This window comes from Panthera pardus, unplaced genomic scaffold, assembly GCF_024362965.1.
Source record: "Panthera pardus isolate Hobbes unplaced genomic scaffold, ASM2436296v1 HiC_scaffold_6, whole genome shotgun sequence".
NCBI lineage: Eukaryota > Metazoa > Chordata > Mammalia > Carnivora > Felidae > Panthera > Panthera pardus.
In genome coordinates, this window is record NW_026526991.1 from 99159814 (window position 1) to 99181478 (window position 21665).

Genomic DNA, 21665 nt, shown 5'->3' on the forward strand with positions numbered 1-21665 from the left:
AATCAGAAGCAGGTGCCAGACTCTGAGCTGTCAACACAGAGCCTGACACGGGGCTCCAACACACAAAGGGTGAAATCGTGATCTGAGCTGAAGTCGGACACTCAACCGACTGAGCCACCCTGGCGCCCCTATCCTTTTTGTTTCTACTGTATTAGTCCAAAACAAAGTACAGAAATCTAAATATTCGTTTCAGTAACAACAGTCCATGAGTTAATATTTCCCCTTAATTTTTGTAAATTCGTAGTAAATATTTCTCAATTTCCTTTGGTTGTTTCATGTCCCATACTGCAGAAAACATGAGTATGAAAGGGAACCTCAGTCTTTTGAATGACTTCCCTTTTTTGATTGACTCCACCTCCTGTTATGTAGCCTTTCTGGATTTGTGTGTGTGTGTGTGCAGAAGTGAGATAATGTTTTAGAATTTTTAGCGGTCCTCTTCTTTAGCAGAACACTCCTAGGGAATAACACAAGAGGATTCAGAAAGCGTTCAAACTTTGGACTGGACAAACTCAGAATGGTGCTACATGGAAACTCTGGACCTATTGGTAACATTTCTTATTTATTCCCCATTTACCTTTTAATGTAGCATAAAATGATTCTGGCAGTCAATGGGTCTTACATAATAGTGGTTGGCATCAGTGAGGGATGGGAAACGGACATGAAGCTTCCATGGCAGTAACTTGTGTCTGCCATAGATTCAAAATTGAAGGTGGGAGATAAAGATTAGATTTGGCATCAATTTTGTCAAACCGCTGAGGTGAGACTCAGAAAGGGGCTGAAATGAACTGAACAGTATTGAGTCTGGAAAGAATGGTTAGAAAAGATAGAACGTGCTGGAATGAATATTGATTGAAAGTTGATCACCTAGAGGAACTTTACAATAGCATCCCTGCGTGTTGAAACCTACTTTCTGATTTCTATGAATGTGGTAAACTCATTTAGCACTTTTAATTTTTTTTCAGAGCTTTTTTATCAAAGGATAGCATGCCACATGAAAGCATGAGTCATAAGCTTACAGTTCAGTGACTTATCCCAAAGTGGGTGCTCCTGTGTGGTTACCAAAGCATTCGGACTTTTACGCAAGTGTTGGGTTAGAGTAAGACTAAGAAGTGAGAGTGATAAAAGCTTTAGAGTTTTACACTCTATACAATATTTTGGTTTTTCACAAAGAAACATGGTCACTTTATTCCATCAATGTTCAACTACTCTTTAGCAGGCAGTATACCAGGTATTGGTGAAACAGCGCTGAACTTGACAGGTATAATCCATTCCCTCATGGAACTTTCCATCTGGATCAAGTGGGCTTGGAGACGGGGACCTCTGTAGTTGAATATTGTTTTGTGCCTGTGGAGGGAACTGCTCCCTGCTAAATTTCACAGATGCTGTTTTGATTTTCCAGGTCTTAAAGTCTGCTTTTGAAATTCTTCTCCATCCTCAACTTGCTTCTAATTCCTCACCTCTGGGTTGCCTACCAACATGAACAGTTTCAAAGCTATTTCATTGAGACTGTATGATTCTGGGTGTGAATGTGTCCATTCTGCCTTGCCATTTTGAAGGAAAGGTTCTTTGTCTTGGTTGGACTTTCCTTGTTAATCTCAAAATTCTCAAAGTCTCTTTGGGAAGACAATACTGTTGTCCTTTTTTTTTCCCCCATAGACTTTAGAAGATGGTTTGTTCTCTTGAGTCCCTCCACTGTGGCTGTGGTCTCAGTTCTCAGTTCCTGCTTGATCACCAATTCTCTTGGTGAGTGCTTTGTCAAATTTACTTGCAGTCTTAGCCAATCTGACAAAAATTATTGAAAAGCAAACAATTCTCCTGAAGGCTGAACAGCATCTAAAAACACACTTCGTGATTTCAAAGGATCAGATATTAAAAGTACAAAGTAAGATCCTAACCACGTGATATCAAAAAAAGAACAAAATATTAGCACACTTTCCCCAAAAATAAAATAAACTGTTACATGGGGGGGGGGGGGGCAGTGCATTTTGTTTAAAGATTTGAAATAATGTCTACCTAAAAAAAGAGGGAATAGGGTTTTTCTGGAGAAAAACCTCAGAATTATTGGGATGAAATGGAATTTTCGGAACACTTCAATAAATTCAAATGCCAAAGTTTACCTAAAAATGTACTGAGGGAGGCCAGATATATATGCGTGAGAGCACAGATTCTTAGGTTAGTTAAAATAGTCATAGGATGGGAGCTGAGACATTTGGGAGGGGTTGGGAGGGAGAAGGGATTATTTTATGGTAGGAGATAGTAGGAAAATATCTCCATCTCAATTTCCATTTAAATAGAAAAGTTTTGATCAGATTGCACATAGTATTTTAAAAATTCATGGTGTTTTACATATATGTATACAATGGGTGTTAAATTCCTTATGACTGGTCTCTTCATCTTTTCCATCTTAGGAATTTGGAGAAACTTACATGGCTCATCCCTATACAATTCTGAAGTATGCTCTTTTAATAGTAAACTTTCCGTGGAGATTATGCAAGTTGACATTATAAAGAATATCAGAATTGTGTTACTTAGCTTTACTGGTTTTAGGTCATTACTTTATCTGAAACCTGTGATGCTGATATGTGTATTCCCAAATAGCATTCTCCTATCGTACCTTGGATGAGGCCAGGCATGTTTCTCCAATTTGGCTTTGAAAAATAAATAGTAATCGAAAGAATACTAATTTTCAACTTGCTCTTTGGATCCCGACCAACTGCTGCCTTTATGCATTGTTGAAGGAGAAGCAGAGAAGGAGCTGAGGCTGGCGGATGGTGAAGACAGGTGCACTGGGAGAGTGGAGGTGAAAGTCCAGGAGGAATGGGGAACTGTGTGTAATAACGACTGGGGCATGGATGAGGTCTCCGTGATTTGTAGGCAGCTGGGTTGTCCCACTGCTATCAAAGCCACTGGATGGGCTAATTCCAGGCCAGGCTCTGGACGCATTTGGATGGATCATGTTTCTTGCCGAGGGAATGAGTCCGCTCTCTGGGACTGCAAACATGAAGGATGGGGAAAACATAACTGCACTCACCAACAGGATGCTGGTGTGACCTGCTCAGGTAAGACTTGCAAAAGTCCAAGCCTCCGGTGCCTGGGTGGCTCAGTCAGTTAAGCGACCGACTCTAGGTTTCATCTCAGGTCGTGATCTAGAGATTCATGAGTTTGAGCGCTGTGTTTGGCTCTGTGCTGACAGGGGAGCCTGCTTGGGATCTCCTCTCTCTCTCTCTCTCTCGCTCTCTCTCTCAATCTCTGCCCCTCCTCAGCTTGCACGCATGCACACACACTCTCTCTCTCTCTCTCAAAATAAATAAATAAATATTTTTAAAAAGTCAAAACCTTGACATGAAATGCTTTGTGGGAGGAATCAATATGTAGATGGGTTGAAAACGAAAAGGGGCCAATTTGCTGTAAGTCCTCCAGTCCATGTATAAAACTACCCAATCCATTGCCAATAGACCAGAAAATGCATGACAAACCCCCTAAAAAAAAAAAAAAATCAAAAGATTCTGAACACTGCAATCGACGAGGAAGTGACCAGTTTTAATTTTATGGTCAGTAAACCTCCTATGAGTTTCTACTCCTTACATAAAAATATCATGATATCTAAGTTCATTCCTTGTCCTCTTTCTCAGTGACACACTGCTTTCATGCATTCACCTTTTTGTCCATTAGCTGCTAATCGACTTATTGTATCAAGAAATAAATATTCCTAGCGCTAATCCTGGAGGAAGGATGTTTTGCAAAGTATTATTGCTTTCTCCAGTGCACAGTGCTGTTCATTTCATTTACATGGTGGTTTTAATTTACAAAACATTTCGTAAATTTTATCTCAGTTGACCGTACAATAACTCAGAAAGTTATGGGTCAGACCTTTCTGCTGACAGATCCCAAGGTCATATTTATGACCCAATTCAGATTCCTGGGCTTCCCATTTCTCCTTGCTCATTTCACTGGCTTTTATCAACTCTCTCACCTCCTAGCCTCTTTCTTAGAGACCATCTCCTCCATGGGACTGGTTTTAAAAAGGACTAATCCCGATGCAGACATTGTGGTGTATGTGAGCAAGACAGGCTAGGATCTAGAAAAGTGAGGGACAAAATTCCAACTCAGACACTCGTTAATGTTATTTTGTTAAATCTTTCTGAGCTTCAGTTTCTGGAAACTCAGTGCTTAAAACATGTGGAGCTACTGGTGTAGTCAGTGGTAAAAATTAACTTTAGTTTCTGCATAGCTCACTGTTTCTCATTACTTGACAACTCAGTTCTCTTTCTTTTCCTTCCTTCCTTCCTTCCTTCTTCTCTCCTTCCCTCCTCCTCCTCCTCCTCCTCCTCCTCCTCCTCCTCCTCCTCCTCTTCCTCCTCCTCCTCCTTCTCTGCTATCATTAATCATTATGGGGGAAGATTCGGAACAACAATAGTAACATCTACATCGAGCATCTACAGCAAAGTTAAAAATCATAATAAATTTTGCCAGGCTCTCACTATATTGCAATACAGAGCTGAGTGTTTAAGCTGAGACCCCAGTGAAGCTTTTAACTCTTGTTTTCAGTATTTTATACTTAAGGATAGAGCTAATCACATTTGCTTTTGGAAGTTTACACAGCTAAAGCTCCAACTGGTGCATGCCTAGCCACTCAATGACTCCCTAGTTTCACAAGTTTTCAGAACCCGTATTTCTGAGATTTCCCCACCCTGACTAATGCTCAATCCTCAATGCTCTGCCTCTTGGGAGATTTTGCTATTATCACACGCACTGGGACAACAGAGTATAACAGTGAAGACAATAAACGCTGGTGTTAGACTGCTTTTTCTTTTCACATCCTGGCTCTACTCTCTTCTGGGTGTGTGATCCTGTGACAATTAGGCAAATTGAGAATGTTCTAAGTAGGGATAATGGACAATTAGGATCCTTACATAGTGGGGGATTTTAATCTTTTAAAGACCAACTAACAACTAGGATTTTCATCTACACCTGCTTGCCAAAGACGATGTTTTACAGATTAAAATTTGCTTTCTGTTTTGTTTTGTTTCCTGTGACAATTAGGCAAATTGAGAATCTGTGAAGTAGGGGTAGTGGAAATAATATATAATGCCTAATGTTGTGAAGAAGGTAGCATATATGATACATCTGGGACACCACATGCCTATTTTAATTGCGAATTATTATTTTTCTTACTATAAATTGTCAGGATAAAAAAATCCTGTTAAGTAGAGGTCTTTGCCTGGTATTTAGAGCTTTTGAAAGTGGGTTACTTTCTCAAAAAAAAAAAAAAGCGGATCTAAACATTTTGTTTAAGCACAGATTTTGTTTTTCGGATGTCCCCGAATTTCATCCCAAATCTCCTTTTCTTGGGTATTTTAGTTCTCACAGAAAAATCTAGGGAAGAGTGTATAGAGAGAATTTTCTTTATGAGAAAACTGTTCTTTGCTAAAAATGGTACCAGATGCGTTGGGGAAGGGGGTAAAAAAGCTTTGATTCAAACAGTATATTGGTAGGAAATGAATTATTTTGATTTATTTTTCCTCAACTTTTATTAATTTGGTATACCAGAGGATGCTTTTGCAAACCATTGTGCATGCTCATGCATTTTTATTTTTCACTTTTTCCTGTTTCTAATCTTCATGCTCTCAACTGTTGGTGATAAAGCAAGATTAAAATCAAGATTTTAAATGTTCAACAAATGACCAGCTTGCCATTTTTTGCTACTTTGTTGTATGGACCAATTTTATTTTTTCTAGTTTTTTAAATAGGTGTTTGGAGTCAAATTTGTCTATTTCTACATAAAAGAGTGTGTGTTTTGTCTTAATCCTGGAGGGAAACAAAACAAAACAGAAAGCAGATTTTAATCTGTAAAGCATCCTCCTTGGTAAGTAGGTATAGATGAAAATCCTAGTTGTCGGTTGATCTTTAAAAGATTAAAATTCCCCACTATGTAAAGATGGGCAGCATCCAAAATGAGGCACCATTTTCAAAAACAGTATCAAATCTCAAGTATCCAGAGGAAGCTCATTTCCTAAAATCACTTCTGAACCCTGGTTCTTTTCTCTGCTCCAGATGGATCCAATTTGGAGATGCGGCTGATGAATGGAGGCAACCAGTGTTCTGGAAGAATAGAGGTCAAGTTCCAAGGACAGTGGGGAACAGTGTGTGATGATAACTTCAACATAGATCATGCTTCTGTGGTTTGTAAACAACTTGAATGTGGAAGTGCTGTCAGTTTCTCTGGTTCAGCTAATTTTGGAGAAGGTTCGGGACCAATCTGGTTTGATGATCTCGTATGCAGTGGAAATGAGTCAGCTCTCTGGAACTGCAAACACGAAGGATGGGGAAAGCATAACTGTGATCACGCTGAGGATGTTGGAGTGATTTGCTTAGGTAAGGACTGATCCGGGTCTGTTCTGCTCTTCATGAGAGGACAAAGAAAGGGGGTGAGAGTCTCAAAAGCTTGAACTCTTAAAACCATAATGAAGCCTGCTTCCTTGATCACTTTATTGCCTCATTTCTGGTTCCTGATTTGATACCTGTGGAGTTTTTACCGCAGCTGAAATGAGGCTCCCTGCGTTAGCGGGGACGGATGAACAGTGAACCCGAGATCCAAGTCATGAAGCTAGAAGGAGGTGTTTAGAGAATAATCCAATCATCCTCCCTCTTCCCCTGTACCACCCCCACGCCTGCCAAAAAAAAAAAAGAAGAAAAATAATTAAGGAAAAAAAACAGCTTAATTAGCAACTTGTGCTTTGTGGATGAGTTTTGAAAAGAAATCACACCCCTTATCGTCCTCTACCTGCAGAAGGTTTAGCCACATTAAAACCCACCCCTTCCCAAATATTAGTTCAAATTCACAGAATCAAATGATAAAAATTAATTTGGTTTTCTATTAAGACCTCCTTGATGCTAGTGCTACGGTACAAATAGGTTCTGTGTCTATCTGGAGACTTTCATGTTCCATGTTTACTCAGGGCAAAGGGACATTGGATTTGCGTGTACAGGAATGACACTCTCCTTTTGTCACTTGAGTTCTTATGTGGAGGCAGACCTAGTAGGTCTTGAACCCCAGAGAACATTTAGAAAATATAATAGAGTGAAGATGTCCCTATATTCACCAGATACCTCCCCCCTCCCGGCCCCCCCCTTTTTTTTTCAAATGAGGAAACTCAATTCAAACCAACTTTAAGGAAAGAGAATACTGACTCAGGAAACTGGGGAATCCACGAGGTACAGTTGGCTTCATGCACGGCTGGATCCAAACACTGAACCAATGCCATGGGGGTTTTGGGTTTTTCCTTCTTAAATTGGCTTTTCGTTGTTGTTGAAAAACATGACCATCTATTGTTCGAACCATAAAAAATGGGACTCCTACAGAGAAGATAGATTTTGTTAGCTGAAGAAAGCGAAAGGGATATGGGAGAGAAAAAACCCACAATTGTACCTCCCATTACCATTTACCCACCAAAATCCTTCTAGGTCCTCGACCAGTACATTTCTTCTCAATGCTGAGGAATCATAATAAACAGCATTGTGGCAGCAAATGCTAAAACCACCAGAGGAAAAGGGCAATTTGTTTATTGTAAGATACCACTCAGAATCAAGTTCTGTTCTTCGAGGATATTGATTGGGGGGAAGGTGAAAGTAGTCATGATGAGGTCCCTTTTCTCTTTGCTCACTTTTGGACTGAGGAGCTGGTCCATCTATCAGGTCCATCTATCAATGGACACTTGGGCTGCTTCCATAATTTGGCTATTATAAATAATACTGCAATAAACATAGGGGTTCACGTGTCCTTTTGAATCAGAGTTTTTGTATTTTGGGGGATAATACCTAGTAGTGCAATTACTGAATCATAGGGTAGTTCTTTTTGTTTTTTGAGGAACATCCGTACTGTTTTCCACTGTGGACCAGTTTGCATTCCCACCAACGGTGCACAAGGGTCCCCTTTTCTCCACATCCTCGCCAACACTTGTTTCTTCTTGTCTTTGTGATACTGGCTATTCTGAAAAGCCCTGTCTTCTTGCCCAAGGCACTCCTTCTTCACATCCAGTGATTTTCAGTGGTATTATATCACTCTTTTCTGTCTTTATTTATATTTGCCCCTTATTCTTGTTTCTTTATCACTGATTTGTTTTGTGTCCCTCTTACAGATGGAGCGGATCTGAGCCTGAGACTGGTGGAAGGAGTCACTGCATGTTCAGGAAGATTAGAAGTGAGATTCCAAGGGGAATGGGGGACAGTGTGTGATGATGGCTGGGATAGCAATGATGCTGCTGTGACATGTAAGCACCTGGGATGCCCAACTGCCATCACCGCCATTGGTCGAGTTAATGCCAGTGAAGGAAGTGGACACATTTGGCTTGACAGTGTTTCCTGCCATGGACACGAGTCTGCCCTCTGGCAGTGCAGACACCATGAATGGGGAAAGCACTATTGCAACCATAATGAAGACGCTGGTGTCACATGTTCCGGTAAGTTAAGAGAAAAACAGAGAAGGAAGGACTTGTGTTCTTTAGGAGTAGGCATGGGGGGGGAGACGTGAGCGATAGAAATGTCTGCTAATGTCCTTGTTGGGGATTCTTTCACAGTCATGAGTAATCTTAAACATAGTCTTTATTTGGCTGGTTTGGAGGGTTGTCTGACTATTTTCTGCAGTAATTATTCAGGCTGCTCTTAGGGACCACATTTAAGATTCTAAATCTCCCTGGAGCTTCGAGACACAAAATGTTATGTCTTTTTCAAATATCTCTGACATGCTGCCATTGACTATTTATTTATTTATTTATTTATTTATAGAACAAGCTGGGGAGAGGCAGAGAGGGGGACAGAAGATCCAAAGCAGGCTCTATGTTGACCTCAGAGTGTCCGATGCAGGGCTCGAACTCACAAACCGTGAGATCATGACCTGAGCCAAGGTCAGACCCTCAACTGACTGAGCCACCCAGGCGCCCCCCATTGACAATTTTTCTTAAACTTTGAACCTATAACCCTGTTTTTAACCAAAGTCATGGCCTCTACTGGCCATTAAAAAAGCCAGGGGATGGATAAGCCATAATTTCCAAATGCCTCAGTATCTGGGAAGGAGCAAGGTAAAGAATATATCCTTTGGGAGCTAACCTCCATGTGTATCTGTGGCCTAAGTGTGTGCTTCTTTTGCAGATGGAACAGATCTGGAGCTAAGACTTGTAGGTGGAGGCAGCCGCTGTGCTGGGACAGTGGAGGTGGAAATTCAGAAACTGGTAGGGAAAGTGTGTGACAGAAACTGGGGACTGAAAGAAGCTGATGTGGTTTGCAGGCAGCTGGGATGTGGATCTGCTCTCAAAACATCCTATCAGAGTTATTCCAAAACCAAGGCAACAACAACATGGCTGTTTTTAGGCAGCTGTAATGGAAATGAAACGTCTTTCTGGGACTGCAAGAATTGGCAATGGGGTGGACTTAGCTGTGATCACTACGAGGAAGCTAAAGTTACTTGCTCAGGTAAGACTTTCTATCAACATGTGAAGAACGTGAATTCGAAGAGTGTAAATTTCCAGTAAGAGCCTTGAAACTGATGAGAGACATTGGTCCCTAGGACTAGACATCACTCAAGCAACCAGAAAATATCTATCCCATTGCACAAATTTCAGAGAAACTTGTCATTCATTTTGTACCTTGGTCGCAGGATTGTTTTGTTTTATTTTTGTGTTTGCTTTTTGCCCATTTTAGCTTTTGAGTAATTTTTCTTTTTGTTTCTTTTTTTTTTGCTTTTGTTTCGATTTAAAAATTCTGATTAGTTAACATACAGTGTAATATTAGTTTCAAATGTACAAATTAGTGATTCAATACTCACAGGGGTGCCTGGGTGGCTCAGTCAGTTAAGGGTCCAACTTTGGCTCAGGTCATGATCTCACAGTTCACGAGTTCAAGTTTGAGCCCCATGTTGGATTCTGTGCTGACAGCTCAGAGCCTGGAGCCTGCTTCTGATTCTGTGTCTCCCTCTCTCTCTGCCCCTCCCCCACTCATTCTCAGTCTCTGTCTCTCTCAAAACTAAATTAAAACATTAAAAAAAAAATAGATACATCACCTGGTGCTCATCACAAGTGCCCTCCTTAATACCCATCATCCATTTAACCCATCCCCCTGCCCACCTCCTCTCTGGTAACCATCAATTTGTTCTCTATAGTTAAGAGTCTGTTTCTTGGTTTCCCTCTCTCTCTCTCTCTCTTCTTTTCCTTTGTTTGTTGGTTAAGAAACAAAACAAAACAATTGAGTCATTTTTAAATCCGTAGAAATATGAAAAATTAAGAAGGATTAAAATTTTTAAGGTAGACCTTAAAAGTGTCTTTCATGGGAATGTCAACCAAATGATTTTTAAAAGTATGTGAAAAGTATGTGATTTTAAAAAGTAAAAGAAGGATTTTCTTCTTTACGAATATTTTTGTGTGTTTCCCTGCAACCTCTTTTAAATGTTCCAAAATGAGCTGTGAGTTGGCCTGGCTTATGGATAATCTCTAGTATTTTATGCTAATCACATTTATACGAATGTTAACATTGTTGAAAAGTGGTGCCTTTTTAACAACTGTAAGGTAACATATTGCAGATATGGTAAAAGAAAGACTTCAGAGAAAGCAATTTAAGAGCAAAACCATTGAACACATGGAGATCAAGTCATACGGTTGCTGTATGTCCACGAACCAATGGCTTTATTCCAGATACATCCTAACCTAGTTGTGCCCCTGGGTGCATTCCCTGATGTTACAAAGTAGAAGTGTCTACTTCTAGTTACATAGAAATTATCCTCTGACTGTAAAAAGACAGTTTTTTAAGACGCAAATTTGAGGATACATATCTGCTTTTCAATCATCCTTCCTTTCATTTTTAAAAAAGATTTCTATAGGGTGCCTGGACGGCTCAGTTGGTCAAGTGTACAACTTCGGGTCAGGTCATGATCTCACAGTTCTTGATATAAACAAGAATATAAATATATATATATATATATATATATATAAATATATAAATATATAAAATATATATAAATATATATAATATATATTATATATATAAATATACATATTATAATATACATAAATATATATTATAAAATATATATAAATATATATTTAAATATATATATATATAAGATATATATATATATAAAAAGGAAAAGAGGATATTTAAAGAAGGGACTTGCTTAGCAAGTTTTCACCATGAAAGAGAAAATTGTTGAACATTATAAATATAATATAATTTATATTGAACATTATAAAATATATATAAATAAATAAACATTAAAAAAATTTTTTTTAAGATTTCTTGATTGGAATATATATTCACATGGTTTACACTTCAAAATTAAAATGTAAGCTCTTCCCAAATGCTATCCCCAGCTGTCCAATTCTACTCTTCACAAACAAGTCATGTGGTTGGGGTATTTATATATTCTTTAGGAGATACTTTATGTAAATACAAACAAATCCATGTATAAGTTTCACCCCATTTTGTTGTTCATATGGTGGCATATTAGGTAAATTGTTCTGTACCTTAGTATTCACTTCATAAAGTATTTTGACCACAATTTTGTATCAATATTTAGAGACCTTTCTGAAATTACTTCTCTATCCAGGACATTTCTCTTCTGATCATTTATTATTGTATGATTTTATTTATGCTTTTAATTTCTTTTATTAGAGAAAGTGAGTGTGGTTTATTTAGCGTTTTTTTTTAATGAGCTAGCATTTAGTTTTTTTTAATTAATCCTATTTTTGTTTTCTAATTCATTACAGTTTGCTTTTCTTTCTATAATTCCTTTCTGATTTCCTACTAACTTAACTTCTTGAGTTCAGGGCTTGACTAATGTTGATTTTTTTCCTAGTTATTAATATAAATATGTGAGGTTATAGGTTTTTCACTGAGTATACCAGTGACTGTATCATATAATTGATGAATTGATGCTCTATGAATCTGGGACATAGATCTTCCTATGACTGTTATGTGGTCATTGTGAATTGTTCTTTTTAGTATTATAAAGTTTCCCCTTTCTTTTTTTTTAAATTTTTTAAATGTTTATTCATTTTTGAGAGACAGAGAGAGACAGAGCATGAGTGGGGGAGGGTCAGAGAGAGAGGGAGACACAGAATCCGAAGCAGGCTCCAGGCACTGAGCTGTCAGCCCAGAACCCCACGTGGGACTCAAACCCATGAACCATGAGATCATGGCCTGAGCCAAAGTTGGATGCTTAACTGGCTGAGCCACCCAGGCACCCCCCCCCCCCTTTTCTATGGTTGAACGATTTTTGTCCCGAATCAGACTTGTCTGATGTTATTACCACAACTATTGCTTTATTTATTTTTAACCTTTATGAATCATTTTGTTCTAGGTGCATCACTTGTATTCATCGTAGAATAATGATTTATTTTCCAAAAAAACTCTGATTGGATTACTTTTTAGAGATGGGAGATATATTTGACTTTAACTTTAGTCATATTATGCATTTTTATGTTGTCATATGATGTATACATAATATTTATTGTCATCATGCATTATGCTACAACTAACTATGAACTATATTTCTCTATATAACTTTTTGGGGGGACTTTGCCTGTGTTTGAGCATGTGTAAGCATACTCGTATGTCTGATTATTTTCTTCTATTTAATTTTTAAATTTTTTTATGTTTATTTATTTTTGAGAGAGAGAGAGAGAGAGAGAGGGAGCAGGGGAGGGACAGAGAGAGAGGGAGACACAGAATCCCAAGCAGACTCCAGGCTCTGAGATGTCAGCACAGAGCCCAACATGTGGTTCAAACTCATGAACCATGAGATCATGACCTGAGTCAAAGTTGGATGCTCAACCAACTGAGCCACCCAGGAGCCCCTTCTATTTATTAATTTTTTAAGTTTATTCATTTATTTTGAGAGAGAGAGAGAGAATGAGCAGGAGAGGGGTAGAAGGAGAGAGAGAATCCCAAGCAGGCTCCCCACTGGCAGCACAGAAGCTCGAGGAGCTCGACCTCACGAACCATGAGATCCTGTCCTGAGCCAAAACCAAGCATTGGACACTCCACCGACTGAGTTACCAGGCGCCCCTGATAATTTTCTTCTAAATATTTTCCTATTAATTGTATTTTATATTAATTAGAACTAAGTTGGGCAGCATCCAACTTGGCCTAAAGAAAGCCAAATAAGAGTGGCTAACGAAAAGTTTACTTCTTTTTCATTAAAGTAAGTCAAACAGGTGGCACCTGGGTGGCTCAGCTGGTTAAGCGTCCGACTTTGGCTCAGGTCATGACCTCGCAGTGTGTAAGTTTGAGCGCCGAGTCGGGCCCTGTGCTGACAGCTCAGAGCCTGGAGCCTGCTTTGGATTCTGTGTCTCCCTCTCTCTTTCTGCCCCTCCCCCACTTTCTCAAAATAAACATTAAAAAATTTTTAAATAAGTCAAGTAGGTAAGCAGCTTAAGGCTGTTTGGGTGGTTCTGTGGTCACCAAGAAATAGCGAGAGTTGTTTTGCTGCGGAAATTACCAAACCTTATTGGTCAAGAATGAGTTGCCCTGCAACTGACTGAGTTCCCTGGTAAGCGAATCTCATAGGCCAGGTTCTGCCCTCTGAAAAGTTGTCCTCTGTTCACTGTCCTTCCTGGGCCCAGGTGCTCTTCTCCGGGCAGTTTCTCCTACTGGAGCCCTCCACGGTCATTGCTGAGTGAGGTTTGAAGGCTGAACACCTTTCACAATCCGCTTTCTGCTGATATTGGCTCAGGGGCCCTTGGATTGCTTTATGGGTTATCGTTCACAGAGGTCAGCTGTCCTCAAAGTCAGCAAAACAACTCTCCCCAAACTTAGTATGCTTCTGGTCTGTTTTCTTTCATCTAATGCTACGTGAAATATCCACAGTCAAGGAACATATTTACAAACTTTGAACTATGCTGTGAGCAGCCCGTTCCCCTTGATTTATTGGCCACTGCCCTAAGGTCATTTGATACCAGGGGTCTGGGAGGAAAAACAGGACTTAAATCTTATCTTTGCTGATAGGCTCATTGTCTATGTATGTGGAGAATCAATTCTATTTTCTGCTAAGGCTACAGTTTTATCACCACCTCAGTTTGGGGGACAGGATACTTAGGGTTTATTTGGGTTTTTTTTTTTTTCCGATCTTGCAAGTTCCAAATGATAGGTCTGTCAATTAATTATGCATTAGTAGCTGCAAGGAGAACATGCCTCCTTCACAAAATTGGTATTTTTCTTTCTGTTTCTGCCTTGCTGTCTGGCTACGTCTAGTCTTGAGTTTACCTCTCCCATAAATGCGGAAAAAGTGGCAAGGAGGATTTATGTCATGCCAACATTCTGATTTTGGTTTTTGGTTGTTGTTGTTGTTGTTTTGTTTTTTGTTGTTCTCTGATTACGTTCTCCGAGTTTTCGGCTTCAGCAAGGATGTGGTTTTCTTTTCAAGGTGACATTTGTCCAAATATCTTCCCTAGGATGACAAGACATTAGCTTTCCAGCCTATAACATCTGGGTTATTATATATTTTGTCCATCCATTCCATTCAACTGCATCCAAAAGTTACCTCACTTACAGTAACATATTCTGAATTAGGGTTCTATGCAACTGCATGTGATAAAAATCCTGAGTAGCATAAATTTGCAGCGTGAAGTGGACCTCTTTGTTTCCAGGACTTTCTTTCTTTCTTTCTTTCTTTCTTTCTTTCTTTCTTTCTTTCTTTCTTTCTTTCTTTCTTTCTTTCCCTTTCTTTCTTCTTTCTTTCTTTCTTTCTTTCTTTCTTTCTCTTTCTTTCTTTCTTTCTTTCTTTCTTTCTTTCTCCCTTTCTTTTTGCTCAGTGCCAGGCATGTTCGCTGCTCTCTTTTGTAAATTCTTTTGTTATAATCATGTAGCTTTTGCAACCTCTTCTACTGGCTTGGGGGCATAGGTCTTTAGCTCTCTTCTGGTTTTGCTAGAAACAGAATTTGTAATTTTGTGTCTTGATTTCTTGATACTTCCAGAAGATTTCCGGGGAGGAAAATCATGGAAACACTATTTCTCTGCCTGCCAAGTTCAAACTACAAATTCCATTATCTGTTTACATGCTTAAGAGTTCTTAGTTTTGTAGAGCTCAGGGCTTTAGGGCTGAAAAGGGCCAAAGAACTCAACAGGGTAGGAAGACTAGATAGATAAAGCAACAATTTATCTCTGATGCACAGTTTAGCAAAGCAGTCACAAACAGGTCTAGGAAATTTTGCTACAAAACTACTTTGAATCCTAAACATTTTGTCTGCGACAGCGGTGTGTGTGCTATAGTTTCCTAAAGTTTGAGAAACAGTTTTGATACTAGAGTGATTTAAACTTCTTCAGAGTCTGGAAAGGAATAAATGATAAAAATGTATTAATGCTTCTTAAAATCATATTGTGCACTTACCTATTATTACACAAAAGGAAGTATTTCTAACAAATTCTTTCTTATATTTGTTCTACGTGTCTTCATTTGAATACAGATTCAGTTACTTATGCCAGGGGAAAGTTTAAATTATTGATCAAAGGAGCTAAATCCAGGCACAGAAATCCAATTAACGGCTTTTATGTTAAAATGCAATCACAGGTCCAGCAGATAAGAAATCTCTTAAAGGAGTAAATCTTGAATATTCTAACCTTGTATGCAGATAAATAATATAAGGAAGCCAACTCATGGTGTAGATTAATGTGTTACTATCAGATTTATGGGGGGAAAAAAAGCTAGAATGGAATCTCCAAGTCATTTCAGCATGGGAGAATTTCCCTTTGTCCACAATTCAAAATTTTAGGAAAAAGGAAAAGAGGATATTTTTTTTTTAATTTTTTTTTTTTTTAACGTTTATTTGTTTTTGAGACAGAGAGAGACAGAGCATGAACCGGGGAGGGGCAGAGAGAGAGGGAGACACAGAATCGGAAGCAGGCTCTAGGCTCTGAGCTATCAGCCCAGAGCTCGACGCGGGGCTGGAACTCACATACTGCGAGATCGTGACCTGAGCTGAAGTCGGAGGCTTAACCGACCGAGCCACCCAGGCGCCCCGAAAAGAGGATATTTAAAGAAGGGATTTGCTTAGCAAGTTTTTGCCATGAAAGAGAAAATTGTTTGGTTTCGTTTCATGTTTTGGTTTGTTTTTGCATTGGTTGTTATTTTATTTTGTTCAAGATGGATCCAGGTGAGAGAGCAAGAGGTTATAAGAAAGCTGAATTTGGCTCAATCTAGGAAACTGATTTTATTTAAAGGTTTAGGTCTGTCCGAAAGTGGGATGGGATCAAATGAATACCAGCTAATGATATCTTAGAGGAATTTCACGCTCAGATAATGATTTAACAAGAGGAAATTAAGGACTCAGCTCCAGAGTCTCTCATTATTTGTGGCGTAGAAGGACTATTTGCTTTATACTTGGGAACTGTGTTTAGAAAGCAACATGTTCTTCCACTCACATTAGGATAGAAACTCGCGTTGTACAGATTTAATGGATAAGGGGTGAAATTTTAACATGTTGGGGTGTGTTATACTGCCACAATACAGAATATAGTCAGATCTGAAACATTTTAGGAAATTGGCAAGTGCTGATAGGATATCTGTGTCACACTGAGAGTGATGTCAAGGGGTCACAAGAATTAGTGATCTTTGACAGCAGGCATTTCTAAAAGAAGTATGCTCTTTAGAAGGTCCGATTTCAAATACACTTCCTTTCTTTAAAAAATAAATTAAAGGGAATAGTTTGCATCTCCCAAATAATTTGAATCGGTTTTGAGTGTGCCAAAAGAAACTCCTACCTTGATGATTGGACTCCTCAACTTGGCAAAGAGAATCCTTAAAGCCTGAGCTCCATTTCTTTAGCTTAATTTCTGGTGTATCTTTTCTTTACGTTTTTAAATCCCACTCATACTGAATTATTCATAATTCCTCAATTACACCATGCTGTTTCATGACTGTATCCTTTAGATGCAGATTCAAACACTGTTTACTTGTTAAATTCCGTATCTTCTTATTTCAAAACTCAGTTCTGATTTATGGCACTCTCTATAGTTTTCCTACCGATCCCCAAACAGAGCTGGTGACACCTTCATTTGCTAGTTTTGTACTAACATATATTTTTAGTTTTGGACCCATCATTCTATGAACATGTATACGTATATCTTCTGCTAAACTGTGTGTTCTTGGGGGCGAGGGCGATCACTAAGAAACTGAGCAGCCTTGGAAAGAAGTAGGTTTTTCCCAGGTACATAGGTTGGGAAATATAGACTGAGAAGTTTCTGCAGAGGCACAGAAGCGTGGCATGACCAGGCTTCTGTAAGGCTGGGGCAACAGGTATGATTGACAGAGTAATAGATATGAAAGCCTTCAAGGTGACATCATAAAGTATTTTAAAGTTTGCAAAGAAATTGGTATTTATCATCTCTCTTTAAATTTTAACAGATGGCTGACATTAGGGAATCTCCCAAAGCTCTCTGTACTTCCATTCCCTCAAAAGAAAAGTGATTAGTAATTAATGCTACTTACTTCACAAGAATTACCCAGTGAGTGATCAACACGTGTTAACTGCTGTGGTTATGATTAGTAGTAGTAGGTAGTAATAGTATTTATTCGCACTGACGGACTGAACTGTGACCGACTGTTTAGGCCACACAAATGCCTAAAACATTGTAGGGACTTAACACTATTTGTTGAAAGGATAAACTGTTGTATAAGTAGCAAAGAAACATTGTCTTCAAGACAAAGAAATCATGTGAAAATACTTGAAATGTTATAACGCATCTGTGATCGTGGCATAAATGTATTAGAAAAAGGGCTCGGAAAAAGGAGATTATTCAGGAAGCCATTGCAAAGGTCTACGTGACGTGATAACAAATTAGGTTAAAGTAGTAGCAACAGATGTGGAGGACTGACAGACCTCAATGATTTTCCACGTGTGCAGCATACCGTGAGGGTCCATATTCTAGGCTCTGGAACATACTGCCTGGATCAAATCCTGGCCTTTCACTAACTCCTTACGTGACTGTCGCAAATTACTACACGTCTCTGTTTCAGTTACGTTGTTTGTAAAATTGGGATGATATTAATAATTATCCCCTTAGGGATTAATCCTTAAGGATTATACGGAGGGGTGTTTGTTCAGTACTTAGTAAAGTGCAACATAGGAAGGCTCTCGTTTAATGTTCAGTACTATCACTGTGACCACTGTTCATGAGATAAATTAGATAAAGAAGTGGTTGGATTTTAGGTGATGCTCTCTCTTTTTTTTTTTTTTTCTTAAGTGTATTTATTTATTTTGAAAGAGAGAGAGAGTGAGCAGGGAGGGGCAGAGAGAGAGGGAGACAGAGAATTCCAAGTAGGCTCAACACTGGGCTTAAACTCATGAACCATGAGATTGTGACCTGAGCCAAAATCAAGAGTCAGACACTTAACCAACTGAGCCACCCAGGTGCCCCTTCAAGTGATTTCAATTTGGTTTGGATCGCATTAATTGAGCAAAGAATACTTACTGTGTTCCTGTGCAGTAATTCATTCACTTTTGAACCCATTATGTTCTGATGTCCAAGAAGATATGTTTATGAAAATAAATTTAAAGAGAGACATATGGATGAAAACATATTTATGGGCAGTTAAGGGAAGGTGAGAGAATCGAGGTTAGAACCTTGGTCAGGGAATGGGTGAAAGGTTCTGATAAAGCAGGTCAGGCAGGAAAGAAAACAGGAGAAAGGAGTATCTCATGTGTCAAGTGTAACATATAGCAAAGGGAAGAAGAAATCCCACGATGGGTTTGAAAACAGGAAGTATATTGCAACACTTTACATAGAACCATTCAAAGAGATCAGGCCACCACCAGACTGCAGCGTGTAGAGAACTGAGTATAAGGCTAAATAATACAAAAAGAAGATACACCGTATCTATGGTCCCCGGTGTTATGAATAATGTATATAAAATATTGAAAGGAAAGAGCTATCATGCTTCTGGAAATAGTTGATTCCAAGAGACAAAGTTCTAAAAATTCTCTCAGATACATTGGTCCAACGAGGAATGGGGAGATCTAGAATTCACTATGCCCAACTGTAGGCAGAACAGCTAAGGGGAACAAGTATGGTAAAATCATTAAACACCCTAGCCTCCCTTTTCTACCCCCATCATGAAGGAAAATCTGGGAGTGATGTCATTTCTCACTGAAATACTATTATTTTTCAGCCCACAGGGAACCCAGACTAGTTGGAGGGGATATTCCCTGCTCCGGTCGTGTTGAAGTGAAACATGGCGACACATGGGGCACCGTCTGCGATTCTGACTTCTCTCTGGAAGCTGCCAGTGTGCTGTGCAGAGAATTACAATGTGGAACAGTCATCTCAATCTTAGGGGGAGCTCACTTTGGAGAAGGCAACGGACAGATCTGGGCTGAAGAATTCCAGTGTGAGGGACACGAGTCCCATCTTTCACTCTGCTCAGTAGCCTCCCGTCCAGATGGGACTTGCGGCCACAGCAGGGATGTTGGAGTCGTCTGCTCAAGTGAGACCCAGAGGACATGTTCAGTTTGTTCCCATACTGCCAAGAGGGTGGGATGAGGTCATCACAGACATCTTTTTAAAAGTCCCGTCTCCTTCCAGGATACACGGAGATCCGCTTGGTGAATGGCAAGTCCCCATGTGAGGGAAGAGTGGAGCTCAAGATACTTGGGACCTGGGGATCCCTCTGCAACTCTCACTGGGACATGGAAGATGCCCACGTTTTTTGCCAGCAGCTCAAATGTGGAGTTGCCCTTTCTACCCCAAGAGGAGCACAGTTTGGGAAAGGAAGTGGTCAGATCTGGCGGCACATGTTTCACTGCACCGGGACCGAGCAGCACATGGGAGATTGTCCGGTAACTGCTCTGGGTGCATCGTTCTGTTCTGCAGGGCAAGTGGCCTCTGTAATCTGCTCAGGTAAGAGGATGGACAGCTGGTGACGAGCTTTTCCCGGGATGGCGTGCCTTAGAGGCAGGTGTACCTGTAGGGGAAAAGGACAAAAATAACACGGCATGATCTATTTCAAAGGATCATGAGAAGTGTGCCAGAATATTAATCTCCTGTGTCTTTTAAAAAATATATTTTTTATGTTTTTATTTTATTTTTGAGAGAGAGAGAGAGATCACGAGCAGGGAGGGGGCAGGGAGAGAGGGAGACACAGAATCTGAAGCAGGTTCCAGGCTCTGAGCTGTCGGCCCAGAGCCCGACGTGGGGCTCGAACTCACAGAGGGTGAGATCATGACCTGAGCGGAAGTCAGACGCTTAACCGACTGAGCCACCCAGGCGCCTCTCTCCTGTGTCTTTTTAGAAAGAAAGTAAACTTAATTTTCACAGACCTCATAATTACCCAGCGCTTACCATGTGCTGGCTTTTTCAAAGCACCTGATTCATTCTCCCCCCCACCCTGTTGGCCCACCACCTTCCTGTTTGTTCTCAGCTCATCTGTCCCCTCCCTTCCTTACCCTTTTTGTATCTTGTATAACTGAGCAGTTTGCTGTTTGCAGGAAATCAGAGTCAGACACTATCCCCGTGCAATTCATCGTCTCCGGACCCAACGAGATCTACCATTCCAGACCCCAGCGCTGTTGCTTGCATAGGTGAGAATCAGTGACCAAGCTATAAAAAATGATCTCAATCCTTAAGAATGTGTTTTATTAATACTTTATTTTCCCTTTCCAGGGAGCGGTCAACTTCGCCTGGCAAATGGAAGCGGTCGCTGTGCTGGGAGAATAGAGATCTACCACCAGGGCTCCTGGGGCACAATCTGTGATGACAGCTGGGACCTGAGTGACGCCCACGTGGTGTGCAAGCAGCTGGGCTGCGGAGTGGCCATTAACGCAACTGGCTCTGCTCATTTTGGGGAAGGAACGGGGCCCATCTTGCTGGACGAGGTGAACTGTAATGGAAAAGAAACTCATATTTGGCAATGTCGTTCACACGGCTGGGGGCACCATAACTGCAGGCATAAGGAAGATGCAGGGGTTATCTGCTCGGGTGAGTTCTGCACATAAGCTCTGGTCACAATTACATAAGAAAGGACAGGGGGTGGGTGGGGGAGCAAAGTGTAGTGAGGGATATTAATCTGAGGGAATCCTGAAAAGCAGGTTCAGAGGCAAGGTAGTATAACCTCAGAAGTGAAAAATACAGAAATAAGCTTGCCCATCATGAACATGACCCCAAAACTATTATCGAGAAGCCCTTTTATAAGTATATGTGGAGTTTCCTATCACTTGTCTAAAGAAGTAGATTAAAAGGGACAGGAAGAAATACACCCAGCACTCCGTTCTACAGAGCAAAAGATAATTATTATACCCAAGTAATTTTTCATGATAGTCAAATGAACTTTACTTGTCACAGGAGCAAAACTTATCATAAGAGGCCACTGCCTTTATTGCATATACATGGCGAGCTTTAGAAACTACTGTGAAGCAGAAAAAGGGAGTCCGTTGTAATGTATTGGGGAAAACAAAACTATGACTCATTTAGGGAAGTGAAAAGTCCTATACGCATTTGATGACATAACCTGGTAGAGGACATACACAGCCGACTGTGAAGAGTCAGAAAAGGAAGTATTTCATTTCAGGGTCATGTCCACAACATCGGCTGTAGTGCCTGAGTGTCTCCCTAAAATTTGCCAAGAGAGCTGCAAAAAGAAGGCTAATGAAATAAAGTCTTCGGGCTAACATTGCAGTAATTTAGGGAGA

The 21665-nt window shown here is 40.0% G+C and overlaps 1 protein-coding gene across 1 annotated transcript in view; it reads left to right on the forward strand.

Moving 5' to 3' along the window:
- Positions 1-383: 383 nt before the first annotated feature.
- The window catches only part of CD163 (CD163 molecule), a 29060-nt gene continuing 7778 nt past the window's right edge, over positions 384-21665 (forward strand). The window contains 10 exon segments of the mRNA XM_019464617.2: positions 384-545; positions 1657-1743; positions 2739-3059; positions 6055-6375; positions 8139-8459; positions 9148-9468; positions 19151-19465; positions 19564-19878; positions 20466-20558; positions 20641-20955. Coding sequence (XP_019320162.2) covers positions 515-545; positions 1657-1743; positions 2739-3059; positions 6055-6375; positions 8139-8459; positions 9148-9468; positions 19151-19465; positions 19564-19878; positions 20466-20558; positions 20641-20955 — 2440 coding nt within the window. The 5' untranslated portion in view covers positions 384-514.